Raw genomic sequence first — 15,714 nt, 5'->3', positions numbered from 1 at the left:
GCCTTAGCCTCTCTCCACAACTCTTTATGTTAGTCTTCTGTTTTTCTTTGGGATTCTTTTCATATTTCTCCATCACTTCCTTCATTTGCCACATATTTCTGTGACGTTCTAATTTTATGATTTCTTCATGTCAAATTCACTTCATTTTCTTCACTCTTCTATTTTCCCTATTAGTTCATGCCTGTATCATTCTTTGTGCTCTACTCTAGCTGACAGGGAGTCAAAATACTCAGTCTGAAAGGGCATACATTATGCAGCTCTTCTGTTCTTATGCTGCTGTCTTGTCCAGAGTTGTCATGATGCCAAAAGTCATCCTAAATTGACATTGTTGTACATGCACGTTCATTTATAGATTGTACACACCTCCACTTGTCAGAGTTTTGTAGTAGGAGGTGGAAAGCAAAGGGAGTCACGTTTGCTTTACACTCAACTCAATTCAGTGGAGTTGATTAGCATACGAGGAGTTGCCTTTTCAGTCTGATGTTCAGGAGCACTTCTTTGCTCATCGGGGAATAAAACTTCTGAGTTGTGATATATTAAATCCCAAAACGTTCTTGAAAACCTGGAGAACTTTGTTTCATCATCAACTGTAATTGTGTTATATTGATAAACTATCAATCTTCTTGAAGTACCCATATTACCCCAGGCTCTCTTTGTGTTTAATCACCACCTCAGTCATATATTTCTCTGTAATTAGCACATTAAATATTAATGCTTTTGTCATTCTTTCTTCCAGGTTACTAGCAGGAGATCTGTCCGTCAAAATGAATCTCAATGATTACCTGGACATCTACTGCCCCCACTACCCCGACAAGGGGACCCCAGGTCCTGAGCAGCCTGAGATGATGGCCCTCTACCTGATAGGAGAGGAGACTTTCCAAGGCTGTGTGGAAACCAGAGGGGCCATCAAGCGGTGGGAATGTAACGCCCCCTTTGCTCCATTTGGACCAGTGCGCTTCTCTGAAAAGATCCAAAGGTTCACTCCCTTCTCGCTGGGCTTTGAGTTTCTGCCAGGGAGACACTACTACTACAGCTGTGAGTACAGAGTGTGTCTGTGTGTGTGTCTGTGTGTGTGTGTGTGTGTGTGTGTGTGTGTGTAGAGTACGGTGGTTGGGGAGTACACTTAGTTATGAAGTTAGCCTTAACGTTCAAAGACTTGGATATAAGGGCTTCAATATGATTCTGCAATCACTCTGTGTTGGTGCTTCCCAAACACATCCACGTGTTGTAGTAATTCTGAGACACTTGGGACGCAGTCTCAGAAATATAGGGAACAATCTGAGATGTGGGTTGCTCTTGGTTATGTCAGTGTGCCATTGGTGGTCCTGTAGCTGTGTTCTGCGGTGGAAACGATAAAGTCATAGGCTTCATACACACAAACATGGGTAATTTGGAGTTTTATTTGCTCCTTACAAAAAGTTTTCTGTCCCCAGAGAAAGACAAAAATATATATATATATATTAAAAGAACTACAAATATTTTTGTGTGCAGCAACTTTTCTGACAACGCTGACAAATGATCTCATAACTTTTGAATTCTTCTTAAGGTGCGGGCAAAGAAGCTCACTCAAACACAACAGAGAAAAATTATGTTACTCTGCAGCAACAAGGTTGTCTAGAGGCCAGATGGATAAAGGGAGAAAGTAACTAAACATTTATGTGCAAACATGTACAAAACTCCTTTTGAAAAGGTTAGAACCAGCACTGTCTTCTCAGCGTCTCTTTCTACATGCCAGCAAAGGAGAGATTAACACATATACCAGCATCAAACATGTCCATTAGGCAACAAATAACTGGAGTTTTTAGATATCTTTGTCCTGGCCAGAGTTTTTAAGAATGTTCCTTTTCAGGGGCTGAGAACTGCATTTGATTGTGGACGATAGGCACTTTGTCAAAATATTTTTTTTGAGGGTCATCTGCTTTGTGATTAAGTAAAAATAAGTGTTAAAATGATAAACACTGTCCAGTGATGTTTTTTGTGCTTTCTTCCTTTCTGCCATGAAATCCGTTGTCATCCGCCCCCTCCAGCTGATCCTTCAGCCAATCAGGATTCAACCTATTTGCAGCATCACATCTGAGAGCTAGACGCTGTTAGGTTTTTGGAGGACTCAAGTCCATCTATGTTGATTGAATAACCCAAATCCTTAACTCCACTTGCGGGGTGATACCTGTGGCCTACCGTAAATAAGCCCAAAAGAGTTAATGAGTTTTTACACTTTAAGAATCAACAATTCTTAAAGTTGAATAAATTAATTATTCAATCAATAATTATAATTACAATGAATTGAATTCCAATTGGCTTGAATTGGACTTTATTATTTAAGTGCCTTGAGATGACATTTTTTGTATTTGGCGCTATATCAATAAAAATGAATTGAATTGAATTGAATTGAATTGAACTTCAAGCTTCTTACACGTTTTCTTCTTTTATAAATCAGCCCAAAATGAACTTTTTTGAATACTTGATGTTTCAGTTGTTCATCCCTTGCAAAGACACCTGTGTGGCAGAGATTTTGGTGGCCAGTCAACCTCATTTGTGAGGAAAAAGAAAGTTCAAAGTTGTGTCAGTATGTTCTTTTATGACCTGGAGTGTCAGCCTATGCCATTAATGTTTCTCATAAACGAATGCAGAATGGTGCAGAGATGATGTTTCCATAAACCTGCAGACTGCTATACATGGTGATTTCTCCTGATGACACCTGCCAGGTCTCACTTACACTACCCACATTTATTTTAAGCCACTCGAGGGAGAAAATGGAGGGAGACACCCACACGTTGGCTAGGTGATTGTAAAAAGATTTTTTTTTCCTACTTTTTACAACTTCTGGTGTCAGTCCAAGAGGAGGAGTACATGAAACAACAAGGCAGAGAATGAAAGATTCAAGCGAATGCATAGTATTAAAAGGTGACAACAAAGAGGCAGAGGGATGGCAAAATGTAGGTGGAAGAAATGGGGATCAATACAGGAAGGAGGAAAAAAGACAGGCAGAGAAGCCAGACGGAGGTAAAGAAGCATTGAAGAATGACAGACAGAGAAAAAGAGCAAAAGATGGACACAGTCGGACAGCAGAGAAAGCGATGAGAGAGGATGGGAGAATGGAATCCACCTTGGAGGAAGGAAAAAAAAGGGAGAACAACAAAAGAGAAGCAGAAAAGGGATGGACTTAGTTGAAGGAAGAGAGAGAATCTTTACATAAATTACTGTTGCGGACCGAGGGACAATGGAGTATTGTGAGGGTATGAGAGAGTGGTTCCACACTCACATATATGTACACACATGCACACTGGGCTATTGTGGTTGCTCATGCCAGCTCACAGAAAAGCAACAATAGGCCTTCCCCCCTGGTCAGGCCACTGTGGGCCCAGAGCGATTGTGTGTGTTTTGTCCACATCAAAGATAAGGCGTAAAGTTGGTCCAAATGTCTGGCTCCGGGGTTTGTGTGCTGAATGGGCCCGCAGCACTGGATACTGCATAATGGCATTAGCTTGGGAAAACAGTACAATGCTATTAGAAACACTAATGGCATTAGTTTGTTCAGTCTGAGCTGGGCTAAGCTCATCTCTTCCATGGAGGATGACACCCATAACCTACTCTGATCTGGTCCCTGCTCGACTCCCCAACCTGCTGACTAAAACCCACAAAGTCTCCATGTCTGGGTCCCAGAAAAACAGGAAACACCTTGACATCCTCTGATAGTCAGCTGCTCATAACATGGAACAATTTAAGGGTAAAGTAACAGAGACAAAGAGAGCTCAGTTCTTGGAATCTCAAAACCCAAATACACGAAAGCACAAGCCAATTATCAGATCGTCTGTCACTACTTTGACGACACCTGCTCTGCATTGGAAAAATCCTGCACACCACAAATCCTTTTAAAGCACACGGTAAAGGACTCAACATGGGTAAACACCAAATACAGACGTGGAAATTCAGACAGACGTTTTGAGAATTACACTAATGGCTGATAAGCAGGGTAGTAATTTACAATACTCTGTGTACAGCAGATACATAAACAGGATGAGAGCTCTATCAGATAAACCTAATTTCCTCCATCAATTTAATGTAAGAGGCTGTATTTTGAATAGGTAAGTGTGTGCATTGTGAAAAATGCTGCTAATGGAATGTCAGCAGCTTGTTTGTATGGTTGTATTAAAAGCATAGGAAATTGCAGGGTAAGACGGTGACCTCTTCAAGGATTTAAAAGCTGCTCACTGGGAGCACAAGCCCAGAAAACGTCAGCCATGATTTCTCCAGTTTTCTCACACTCCTGTGTTTTGAGCTTGTAAACCATGCAAACTTGCATCCCTCTCCAGTTGAGCCAACAAAAGTAATGTTCCTCTAAAATTTCCACCCACCGCTGACTTCCTGTTGGCTCCCTGCACACATTTTGTGGCAAACTAAAGTGATCATGTAGTTCCTCTGTGCTTTCCAAATGTTATTGCACCTGTTGCCAATCCTGATGTTAAAAATAATATGTTTTCAGGATTAGTAAAGCTCAGAAAAGGTATTTTCAAATAGTTTTTTTTTTTTTTTTTTTTAGTCCAGTGTGTATCACATGATGAAGACACAAGTTTGGCCTCTCGACCAAAATTGACTGTTCCTGCAGGCTCGATCATGTCAGTTATGACGCCAAACAATAGGGACGACTCTCAAAACGTAGCCGGCTTAGTGTCCCACTGTTGTGGCTTTCTGAGACACGAGAGTTGATCGTGAATTATCTTAGATTTTATCGAGTTTTCTCCCGACAGTCTTGGACTTCCACGCACATTTCCAGAAACCAGTTCTTTGCGAGCCACTGAGAGTTTATTTTGGTCTTCTCAGATGTCACTGAAGAGAAGGATAGATGGTTACTAAAAGAATGGCTTGTGCTTTTATACCAAAGCCAATGTGTTGTAAATGAAATGAGAAAGAAATATTTTGATATAGTATTTAAGACTCCAGGGAAATTACCTAATGTATTGTTCCAGTGTCTCAGATCTTTACTCTTCTTTACCTCTGGTTGCAGGACTGGATATTTTTGCTGTATTTCCGTTACATTTTCCTTCACTTTAAAAGGGTAAATTACACCTTTAGTTTCAGCAAACTCAGGATGTCTAAACATCCTTTTTTTTTTTTTTTCAGGACCCATCCCATTTTTCGTGCCACTGTTAATATACCCTAACTAATTCTCATCCCAACAGTGATAATATTCATTATTAATCTTAGTCTTGTAATTACTTTTTGAGCCGTCAAAAATGCAAGGAAAAAAATTATATGTCTAATATAATGTCAAAAATATATGTCTAAATTATTTATGCAGTATTTTTGTTAAGCACCTGGAATCCAAGTTAAAAGTCACAACCTCAATCAAACCTCGGCTGCTTCACTTCATTAGTTGTTGTGGTATGCATGGCGGCAAAATTCCAAACGTTGTGTAGCTATCTGAGTTTTTAAAAGGACCGTACAGTATGTATTCATACAGAGATTGACTCACAAATTGTTTGCGTGACTTTATTGAATTATTAGTGAATTATTTGAAGGCGTTGTGTCAGTGTGGTTTTGTTTTAATTCAAACTGATCGGTTCTTTTTTAGCTCAAATGTGAGTTCACAAAGAACATCGGCGTTAAAAGCATGGAGTTTGGCGTCTAAAAACATTTTTTAAAAATCCATAGTTTATTCATTTTTTAAAGATTCCACACCTTTTCCTAGATGCTCGGGTGCTTGTTAGTTATCTTGTGTTGTTGTTTTTTTTTGGTTTGTTTTTTTTAAACAAATCTGATTATGAGGAGGCTGCAGCGTAGGCCTTCACGATCGGTTTTGTTGGCAGTGACTGAAGTTAAAATGTCTGCCGATTTTGCAACACAGTGTTAAACTGAAATGAGCGTTGTGGGTAAAGGTTTATTGAAATTTTTCTAAAAGCACTTTAAAAGTCCAACGCTCTGAACAGAAGGTTGGTGAGTGGTAGACTCCGCCAAATTAAGCGTCGTTACCTCTTAAATTTGTGTCGTGGTGGAATTCACTTTGGTTGTGCTCATTGTGTTTTTTGTTTTGTTTTTTTGCCTTTTAAATTGAAATCATGAGTACAAAGTGAGACGAAATATCTTGTGTTGTCAGCTTGTGGGTCAATGTTAGCTGCTGTTTATGAAATAATTTAGATTTAAGACACACTGACTACGACTTCCATACAAATTTGTTCAGTAAAAGCAGCCTAAAACTGACGGATAATACGGCTGATGCATGCCTGTTTTCCCACGTGAGTCATGATCAGAGGTGATCCCGAAGCAGCTGCATTCTTTCATGGCTGCATGTGCCTTTTATGTTTGTTATTTAGCTTTGTTAAAGGAGTGTAATTCCTGGTAGTCTGAGACGTGGGGGAGATACGGAGGAGGCAAGAAAATCACCTGTTTTTCTTTCCACAAAAAAAATAATCTGGAAACGTAGCACAGGAAAAATGAGACTTTATTCTTTTAAGGAAATTTTTTGTTCAGCCAAATTTCTTTTTTAATTCCACGTGTTGGAATCCTGAATTCAAACTGTTTGTTGGCTTTGATAAGTGAGCAGCTTATTTACATCTTGTTCTCCACAGCTCTACCCACAGATGAAGGCCCTCCTCTGCCATGTATGAAGTTGCGTGTCACAGTGTGCTGTGTGCCCAGTGAGTACACTTCTCTTTTCATCTGTTCATCCTTTCATCCTTCCCCCTTTGTACACCAAGAGACTATTCTCCCTCTTACATCTCAGCTATCAAGGCTGTAGCTATAGGATGGTGTTTAGACTCCTACTCATCCTCACTACTCTGCCCCCCCGTTTCCTTCCTTCTTTAACCTTGGATGATTTGACACCTTTAAAAACTGAAGAACTTAGCTTTTAACTTAATTAGTTTGAGGGTTTTCTAAGCACCAGTTTCCTGTTCCTTGCTGCATCCCTCTTTTTTTCCAACCTTCTTGTCATCCTAATTCTCCCACTCCCCATCTCTCTTTCTCAGTGTGAAATTCCCAGAGTTGATCTAATCCAGAGCCCGCCTGGAGTAATGTTAGTCTTCCAGTCCAGTGAGCTGCCCATTCCGGTTGGGAATGTTGCCCAGCCTCTGTGGGAATCCCTGTACAGTTGCCGGTGTGTGTGTGTGTGCCTTCTATGTGAACGACCATTTTTTTTCCCCTGTCTATGCTCTTTGTGTGTGTGTCTGTCTGTTTTCTTTCTGCACTTCTGCATGAGTATATGGGCCTTTGCGTGCGATCTTTGGCAGTTGAGGTTGGGCGTGCATGTGTGTGTATGTAGCCTCGCCTGCGTGTCTGAGACGTCTGTCCCAGTTCCCATCCCAGCGTTATCTGCAGGGGGCTTGTTGGGCTGTCCCAGACTAATCTGACACTTTTTCTTTTTTTCCCGAGAGAAACCGCTTGCAAGGTTGTCTAACTAATACCGCCAAATCTTGCAGCCTTGATTAAATTCATCACTTTGGCTTTAAGGAGGAGATATAGTGGTGAGGTGGGGGTATAAAAAATTGTAATAAAAGGCACTCCATCCATCTCAAATCAATCCCTAAATGCCATCACTGCTCCGCTCCAAGATAGGGCTTAATTTGCTGTTATTACCGGCCTGAAAGCTGATGACTTTTTTTATATGCTAATTATCTTGCTGTCATTAATTAGAAATACCTCAGATAGTTGTTCAATGAGAAAATGTTAATGTATTCTTGACCTTCCAACAGTATTCCCTGTCAGCCCACCTGAGCCAAAAATAATCACATTGTTTGAAATTCGCCTGGATTGTGTGCATGTTGGAAGAAACGTGCACAAACATTTCACCTTACTGATAAAAATCACCTTTATTTCAGAGTAGAAAGAGAACAAATGCCCGTGTTCTGTTTCCTTGACAGTTTTTTTTTTCCCTCTTGCCTCTCATCCTGTTTCTTAAGCAAAACTAATCCAGACTAAATTTCAGGATCTGCGTCTCCTTGTCTTTTACCTCCACACACCACCCACACACCCCCACCTCTCTACTCCAACCTCCCGCTCTTTCTTTCTTCACTCTTCTGTCATTCTTGAAGTGGCACTAATCCCCCCCTTCTCTCTGTCTCTTCAGCTTTCTCCTCCCTTCCTCGTTTTTTATGATCTTTCGCTACTGGAGCAAAACTAATCTAGGCACCATCCATGGCAGTCTCTTACACATCCTCCTCCCTCCCCTTAGGCTCCGCCCCTCCTCACCCCACCACCTTCCTCGTTCCACCTTCTCTTTGTTGAACCTCTTTATCTGCTATATAGTTATTCACCGTCTCTCCTCTTCCCATTTCTCTGCTTCGCTCCATCTCTGTCGTGCACATGCTGTGCAGCGAGTGCGTTGGGATGAGCTTGCATGAGGCCGGAGAGAGAAGAGTGAATTAGATGGATGAGAGAGGAGATGAAGGAGAGTTGGAGGCTGTGTCTTGCCGGCTGTCCACGAGTGGCAGTTTACCACAGCTGTTGTTGTGTTGTTCCCTGTGGTAGCACTTCGTATACTCCCCAGTTCCTTCCTGCTCAGGTTCCCTTTTATCTGACAGGTAGTACTCTCGGTATGTGTATGTGTCTGTGTGTGTGTGTGTGTGTGTGTGTGTGTGTGTGGCCGTCGGTGATGGCAGCTCCTGTCCTTCAGCTACATCTCTTATCTAAACTTTGAATCCTGCACTTCCCTCTCTTTTCTATCTCTTTCCTTTAAACAGCAGCTTGTGTGATTAAAAGGTAGTTCCACTTTGGGATTCTCTGTTGTTGGCATTTAAATGAATTATCAGCACTCTCATAAATACAAACCCCTTCACACTGGCCTGACAGAGGTGACAGCAAAGAGAGTCCATCAGGTACGCTGTCATTGCTCCAAGGTCAGCCAGCCCTCACTAGTCCCTGGATCTCCTCTCCTGTGTGTGAACGTGTGTGTTTATCACCTTAATTTAACTCCAGTGCACAACAAACCAGGCAGCTTAGATCCACGGACGCAGGGTTCCAAACGATGCCCCGTTCGTACATGTCGAACCAGTTTCTCTGTCTTTTGCTGGGTGCATTGCAGACGCATATTTAAGGTTTTGTTGTGTAGTTCGGTATTGTGATGTGTATGTGGTGATATCTATTCAAACCAAACACTGTCACGCATCACAAGTGGGGAAAAAAAGACTTTGTTGATAGGTGCTTAAGCCTGTGTTGCATCAGAAAAATATGCTGTGAATCGGCAACAGCAGACTGGTGTCATGTGAAATTTCTAGCTCCCTGCAGCCCTTTGTTGCGTCTTCGTGTAGCTCTCTTCGCCTCCTACTCGGTACTTACCTTTCCTTTTTTTTTTTTTTAAACTGCATCTTCTCCCTAAAACTCATCCTGTTGTGTTTATCTCTCTTGCTTCTCTTGTCGCTCTGCCTTTCTCTTTCTTAGCCGTCCCACTGTGAGAAACCATTACAGACCAACTTCCATCTCTCCCTAATTGATTCCCCTTCCCTCTCCGACTCACTTCCCCTTTTTCTGTCATTGTCCCGCTGTGAGCAGTCCATTACATTTATTTCAGTTTGCAGAGCGTTACCATTCTCCTCGCTTTCTTTCTCCTTTTTTTTTCCCCCCAACCATTTCCTCTTTAATTTCTTGCGTTCCTGCCCTCCTCCACCCCCTCTGCTCTCGCTCGGCTACCTTTGTACCCCCTGAACTCGACACTCACAAGGATAAAACTTGAACGGGTGTGCATGCACAATCTCTCTCGTATCGCTTACCCAAAACTCAAATTTTAGCTTTCGCCGCTTTTGATCGAGTTGCGTTTAAAGTTTGCGGCTTTTGGTTCTTTTTCGCAGTTTTGGTTAAATTTGTAGTTTTGTGCTAGCAATCAGAGTTGGTTAGCATTAGCCCCTTGAATGTATAAAATGGCGGCATGAGAGGAGAGGTGGGATGGTGGAACATTGTCTGTCTCTGCAGAGGAGCGTTCTGAACACACCCACATGTACACCGTTCCATGCGCGCACGCACACTTAACCATGGTTGTGCATGTACGGTTACACATGCAGCATGTCTCTGACTGCACTGCGGAGAGGGCACTCTTCTTGCAGTCACGCCACCGCGGACACCATTTTGTGGCAGAGCTCGCCACGACCAAAATTATGAAGTTGACACAAACGAATGCCGCCAACGTTCGGCTTTTGCACAAATGATGTGATTAAAGACAGATCAAAACACACAAATCACACACAGCCGGGTAAACTCAAGGCATTCGATAGGAGCAAATTTTATTTTCCAGTTTGACAGCGAGTTTAACGCACATTAATTGTTACGGTACTTTTTACGGGAGTGTTAAAACTAAAATGATATGTTTGATTTAAAATCAAATTAACTGCCATCATTTTATCTTTATTTCATGTTCTTTATTTCTGATACCTTTATCAGTAGTAATAATTCAACAACATATTTTAGGTTTTTTAAATTGTATTTTTAATTTAGAATTTTCTTCTTTTTTTTTAGATTTTGAGCACATCATTTACTGTAGAAATTAAACTTAAAATCAAAGGTATTTGGAGGATAATAATTAAATTGTATTGATAAATTGTGCTCTGTGGATGCACAACATTTTCAGTTGAAAAAAATACGATCTGATTTCCACCTTTTTGCTTTTTTATTTTTTCTTGCTGGTATTTGAGCGTTGTTTTTAAAAGTAGAAATTGACTGTTGCTCTTGTCTGTTTGCTTTAATTTCTCCCTGCGAACAGTCTCACACACATGAACGCACACATGCACATGCACAAGCTCAGTCCAAGGCTTAAACCTAGCATGCTATTTAATGCTTCGTTAACCCCTTGATGGTTGTTACTTGTACACAACTTGAGAGTAATTTAGTGTCATGTCAGCCGGAGCCTCAGATTGTTCAGCCACACAGAGGGAGGCTATCGGGCTTGGATCGGTGGTAGCTTTCCTGGCGTCATCAAACGTGTGCATGGTTATGTGTTTGTGTGCGACTCAGGAGTTGCCAGGGTTGCAGCGTGAGAGCTGGTTTCAAGGCCGTAGATCGATTTAATAAGCGGTTGTGCAATCTCATCCTTGTTTCCTGACTCTTCTGTCGTTGCTCGCTGGATTATATGAACATTCTATGTTCAGTGGTGTTTAAACAGTTTTTAGTGCTGCTGCCTATATTTTTTGTTCTTTTTCCTCTTTCACTTTTAAAAGCGCCCTGTTCCTCCATCGTACCATCCCTCCTTTATTTTCTTTCAGCCCCTCCTGCTGAGAAACTTATCCAGTCTCTTTCTCTCCCTCCCTTTTCTTTCTGTCTGACCTTGTTTCAATCTTTCCAACCTTCTTTTATTTTATTTTTTTCCAACGTACTTTCTCACTCGAGTCTCCACCACTCTCCCTTTCATCTTCTGTCCACTTCTTGGTTTCGCTCTGTCATTTTGAATTTTCTTGTATTTTTCCCCCTCTTTTTCATTTCCTGTATCCCTTCAGTATAATCTCCATCATTCTTACTCTTTCTAATTTACATAACACTATCTTTTCCTGTTACCATGCTTCTCAAGCTCTTTTTTTGTCTGACCTTTAAAAGAATTTGCATAGGGGACATATTTAGGGTTGCACAGCCAGACAGTACTCATTTTTCATGGCGTTAGTATTTGAGTAATGGTAAATACCTTCCTCTGGTCGTTTGTCTGTTTCTTGCTCCTTTTGTTCCACAAAGCAGCAGCTTTATTGAGAAAGTTAAGCATGCAGAAATGACTAATCAGCAACTTGTTTCTTTGCCTCAACTTTATCTAAATCTTTTCTCACCCTTTTTTTTGCCTATTACAGCATCAGAGGGCTCAAAACAAATACAAGGTGAGATGCAACATCTTATGTCTATTTATCTTTTAGCATAGGAATCTTTCTAACATGTCTGCACGCTTACATAAAAAAAGGAATCTACATGTCGAAAAATACGTGATTGTTGAATATTTCGTTCATAATTATTGGAAATTCTTGTGTTGCTTTATAGCCCCACCTCCTTGGGGACGTTTTTCTACAAGAGATTTAATCCAATTCAGCCACAAGTGATGCCATTAGCCATTAGTGATGTTGGGGGAGGAGATGTCAGACGCAAATCAGTGCTCCAATGTGACCTAAAAGTGTTGGAAGCCGTTAGGGTCTGGGCTTTGTTTAAGCCAGTCAGGTTCTCCCACAGAAACGCAGAACTCCCAGAGCCTTCCTCAAACTGTTGCTTCGAGTTTTGTCGAGTAGAACGACATTGCATCTTGCTGCATCGTGCTTTTCTTGATCAGTATGGCCACGTTCAATTCTTGAAAGACAGCCTAAGATGATTAGTAACTCGTGTCCACATACGTTTGGTTTTACTGCAAATTAGACAAATATTTTCATGCAAAGTTTCCTTCTGTGTTTCAGAAACTGTATCTCGAAGTCGAGTTTCCTCTCTGAGGGCAGCTCCACTTCCACTCATCCTCCTCATTCCCCTCTTCCTGACCACCTGATTTGTCCATCACCATTGCTGACCTGTATTCCGTGGAAGCGGTGGCTTCGGCAATAAAGTACGCAATGCAATCTGCGCTCAGACAATGAATGACGCCAAGCAATCTATGCTACAGTAAGCTATCGCAAATGACACATACTACCGTGTGGTTGTTTACCTGTGAAATTCCAGAGAGAATCTTCTCCAGAACGGGCCCCCAGTGACTCAGGGACTGACACACTGAATCACGGCGCTGCATTTCTTGTTCTTCTGTCTCACCTGTTGTGCAAGTAGTGAAACAGAATATTACTTGCACAGCCAGGTCAAAAGTAATATCGCTGTCTATGCCAGAAAAACAGTAAGTGTCAGGACTTGCTTGAACAAAGTTTTTTTTTCACCTTTTTTATCTTTCTCATTTCATGTCTCGTCTTTTAGCTTTGATGTTGCTTCTTTTTGGGAGCCTGCCTCCAGTTAAAAAATGGCCAAATAAACACACACTAATGTACTGATTTGCTCAGGTTGGAGGTCAATTACTGGGGCCCTTTTTTTTTATATATGATATTCTGTACATGGACATTTTTACCTGCCTCATTTGCATCAGAGCCAGATAGTTGTGTTCTACTTTTGTTACTTCTAAGAATTGTAAAATAAAGACATTTTGGGAGGAAATGGGGAATACTGTAGAACAGCGAGGATGGGCTGCTGCGCCCCCTGCTGGGATTAAACTGGTTGTACTGGAGTTGAACTGGGTTGCCTGTAAGCCCATAAACTGGACATCATATTTTGGTTCTGTACAGTAATAACCAGACATGGGACAGAGTTCGTCATCCCTGACTGGCCACCCTGTCTTTGTGCCCTCCTCCTTGCTACAGAACAAAGTGCAGAACAGAGGGGTTTATGGGTAAATGGAACGCTTTGCTTCACTGAAAACAGTGTGATGGCTGATTGGCTGATTCTGCTGTTGACCTGCCAGATGTGCAAATATGCACATAAGCTTTTTGTTGTTGTTTTAATGCGATATCCTTGATCTCACCTTTTGATGTATAGTTTATATTCTGTAAAAGTCAGTCATAATAACTGTACACTGTAATTGTGTATCATACCAAGAATCAATCTCTTTAATATTGCTGGTATATTTTCACCACGTATGCTCCACGTTTCTCAAGTTAAGGGTTTGATTGTTGAATTGATTTCCCTTTTTTTCTGAAAAAAACAAAAACAAATAAAAAACAACATTAAATGGTTGGACAAATTTATCCCAAATATAAATGAATAAACCAGCGACCTTACAGTTCCTGTATCTTTCTGATTTATTTTTTCTTTTATATTGAAATTAGTGATAAAGTAGGTGTGTATGGTTTCTTCAAAATTAAATGACGTTTATGTATTTATATTGTTACTTTTTAACTATATCCTCACACTTTTTGAATGGTTTTCCCTCGGGAAAATCTAAAGGTTAATTGTAAAGTTTATTGTTTGCTTTAAAAACAACACCTTTAGCACTTAATATATATTTTCCTCTAAATATTTGGGTGTCAAAATGCTGTAAACCACTGCAGTCATTTTTTTTTATTATTCTTATTATTGTTATTATTTCCAAAATGGACGATCAAACCCATCTTTAAACATTTGTTGAACACTTTTGTTTTGTCATGTAAAGTTTTACAGTCATGTAGTGGTAAGATTTAGTTTTTTTTAAACTTGTCATGTGTGTAATTCAGTGTCTGCTTTCACATTTTAGTGAAGAATGTAGCTTCTTCTGTGAAGAGCCAACTGCAATCTGAGCCTTTGTTTTTTTTTTACATGGCGGGACAATTGAATAAAAATGATTGCATTCAAACGCTTTGAGTCGATTATTTTGTTTTATTTATTTCCAGGTTTAAAACATATTGATTCTCTTATGTAACCGCAGGTGGCTGTCAGAAGTCGCACACATAAACACGACTTTATTTGTGGAGCACACACATTCAGTGTTGGACACGGGAGTGTGGAGATAAGGAGACTTCGGGGACTTAAAATGACCTTGTGGTGTAAGAGGCCGTTGTAATGTGAGTAACCTAGTGGAATATCGAGCCGGCTTTTTATCTATGGGCCGCCAAGGCCCGATAAGACTGATCCCCAATGGACTCCCGGTATTAATAGACTCTCAACCATCATTGCCAATACATCGACCTTAAAGTAGTTATTTTCTGTCAACACGGGGCTGAAGTTCAATCCAGCCCAAAAAGAGATGGGGTTTCTTTATGTTTTAAATATAGAAGTGTACATCCAAATAAGCTGTAAATGCATTTCCATTTATATAGGCTGTAATGTAGAACGTCTTGTGAAGCCAGAGAGGCAATTTCCTGGATAATGGGGCTAATGCTCCTATTTCATGGTTTATGATCCCTTCTGATGACATGTTTGTCACTGTTGAGGCATGTTGTTGTGAAGTGGCTTTGATTCTGACCTTCACATATGAATTTCCAAAGCCCATGTTTTCATTCTTTTTTCCATTGTGAAAATGATGAAGCGAGCGTGCTGAAATCGGCAGAAAGGATGGATGCTTTTAGAGTGGTGTAAAATGAAAAGGACTTCAAAAGAGTAGCGGCCCACCCTCCTCCTTGTGTGTTAAACTCTGTGGCTGTTTATTCCGGCAAAAAACACGCCAAGGTTTGACTTTTTTTTTTATGTTAACTGTTTGATATAGTTTTGGTTTAATCTTTGACTTTAGACAGGAAACGCTGGTAAAAATAATGTCGAAAAGTACATGTCTGATATCTGCAGAATTTCTCTGTTGAGTCTTGTTGTGTGTTGACGTACCGAAGCCGGAACTCAACTCAAGCCCCAAAACAAACTTCATAATTATACACACGTGTTGCCATATAATGTAAATTTAGAAGACCGTGAAAATCCAGCGTCAAAGAGGTTTTCTGGGACCATAAACAATTCCTGATGGGGCAAAGTCGGTCTTTAGCTTACAAAAAAACCCAAAAGAATAAATCTATACTGCGTATCCATAGAGCAGCTCTCCAAAAACTGCATTGTAATTACAGTGTATCAAATTCCAACACCGCATAATTCTGTTGTTGAAAGTTTGATTATATTTGATTGCACCCTGGTTGAATATTCAAGGAGGAGATTATCTGCGTTGATTACATCTTCCAAAAAAAGACTCTGTCTATCAATGGAAACAAACAATCCTTTCTTTTATGGCAAATTACCTCTGCATGTGTAACAATTCCAATTAACCCCAATGTGTGCTTTTCAACAACGTGGTAAAACTTTTCTCAAGTACTTTTTTATAAACGGGGACGTTTTTTTTCTCTT

The 15,714-nt window shown here is 40.5% G+C and overlaps 1 protein-coding gene across 2 annotated transcripts in view; it reads left to right on the top strand.

Annotated features, from left to right (window-relative positions):
- The window catches only part of efna4 (ephrin A4), a 32,691-nt gene extending 18,446 nt beyond the window's left edge, over positions 1–14,245 (top strand). The window contains exons 2-6 of one of the 2 annotated variants that reach the window (XR_012769870.1): positions 737–1,035; positions 6,567–6,635; positions 11,754–11,780; positions 12,342–12,484; positions 12,598–14,245. Coding sequence is in view for 1 of the 2 variants with exons in the window: in XM_075466678.1 (XP_075322793.1) it covers positions 737–1,035; positions 6,567–6,635; positions 11,754–11,780; positions 12,342–12,427 (481 nt within the window). In the remaining variant the exon portion in view is untranslated. Of the gene's footprint in view, positions 1–736; positions 1,036–6,566; positions 6,636–11,753; positions 11,781–12,341 lie in introns of both variants that reach the window. The other variant, XM_075466678.1, reaches the window with a different exon arrangement.
- Positions 14,246–15,714: the final 1,469 nt, after the last annotated feature.

Source organism: Odontesthes bonariensis, chromosome 5, assembly GCF_027942865.1.
Source record: "Odontesthes bonariensis isolate fOdoBon6 chromosome 5, fOdoBon6.hap1, whole genome shotgun sequence".
NCBI lineage: Eukaryota > Metazoa > Chordata > Actinopteri > Atheriniformes > Atherinopsidae > Odontesthes > Odontesthes bonariensis.
Note: the sequence above shows the minus strand (reverse complement) of the source record. Positions and strands in the feature narration are given on the sequence as shown.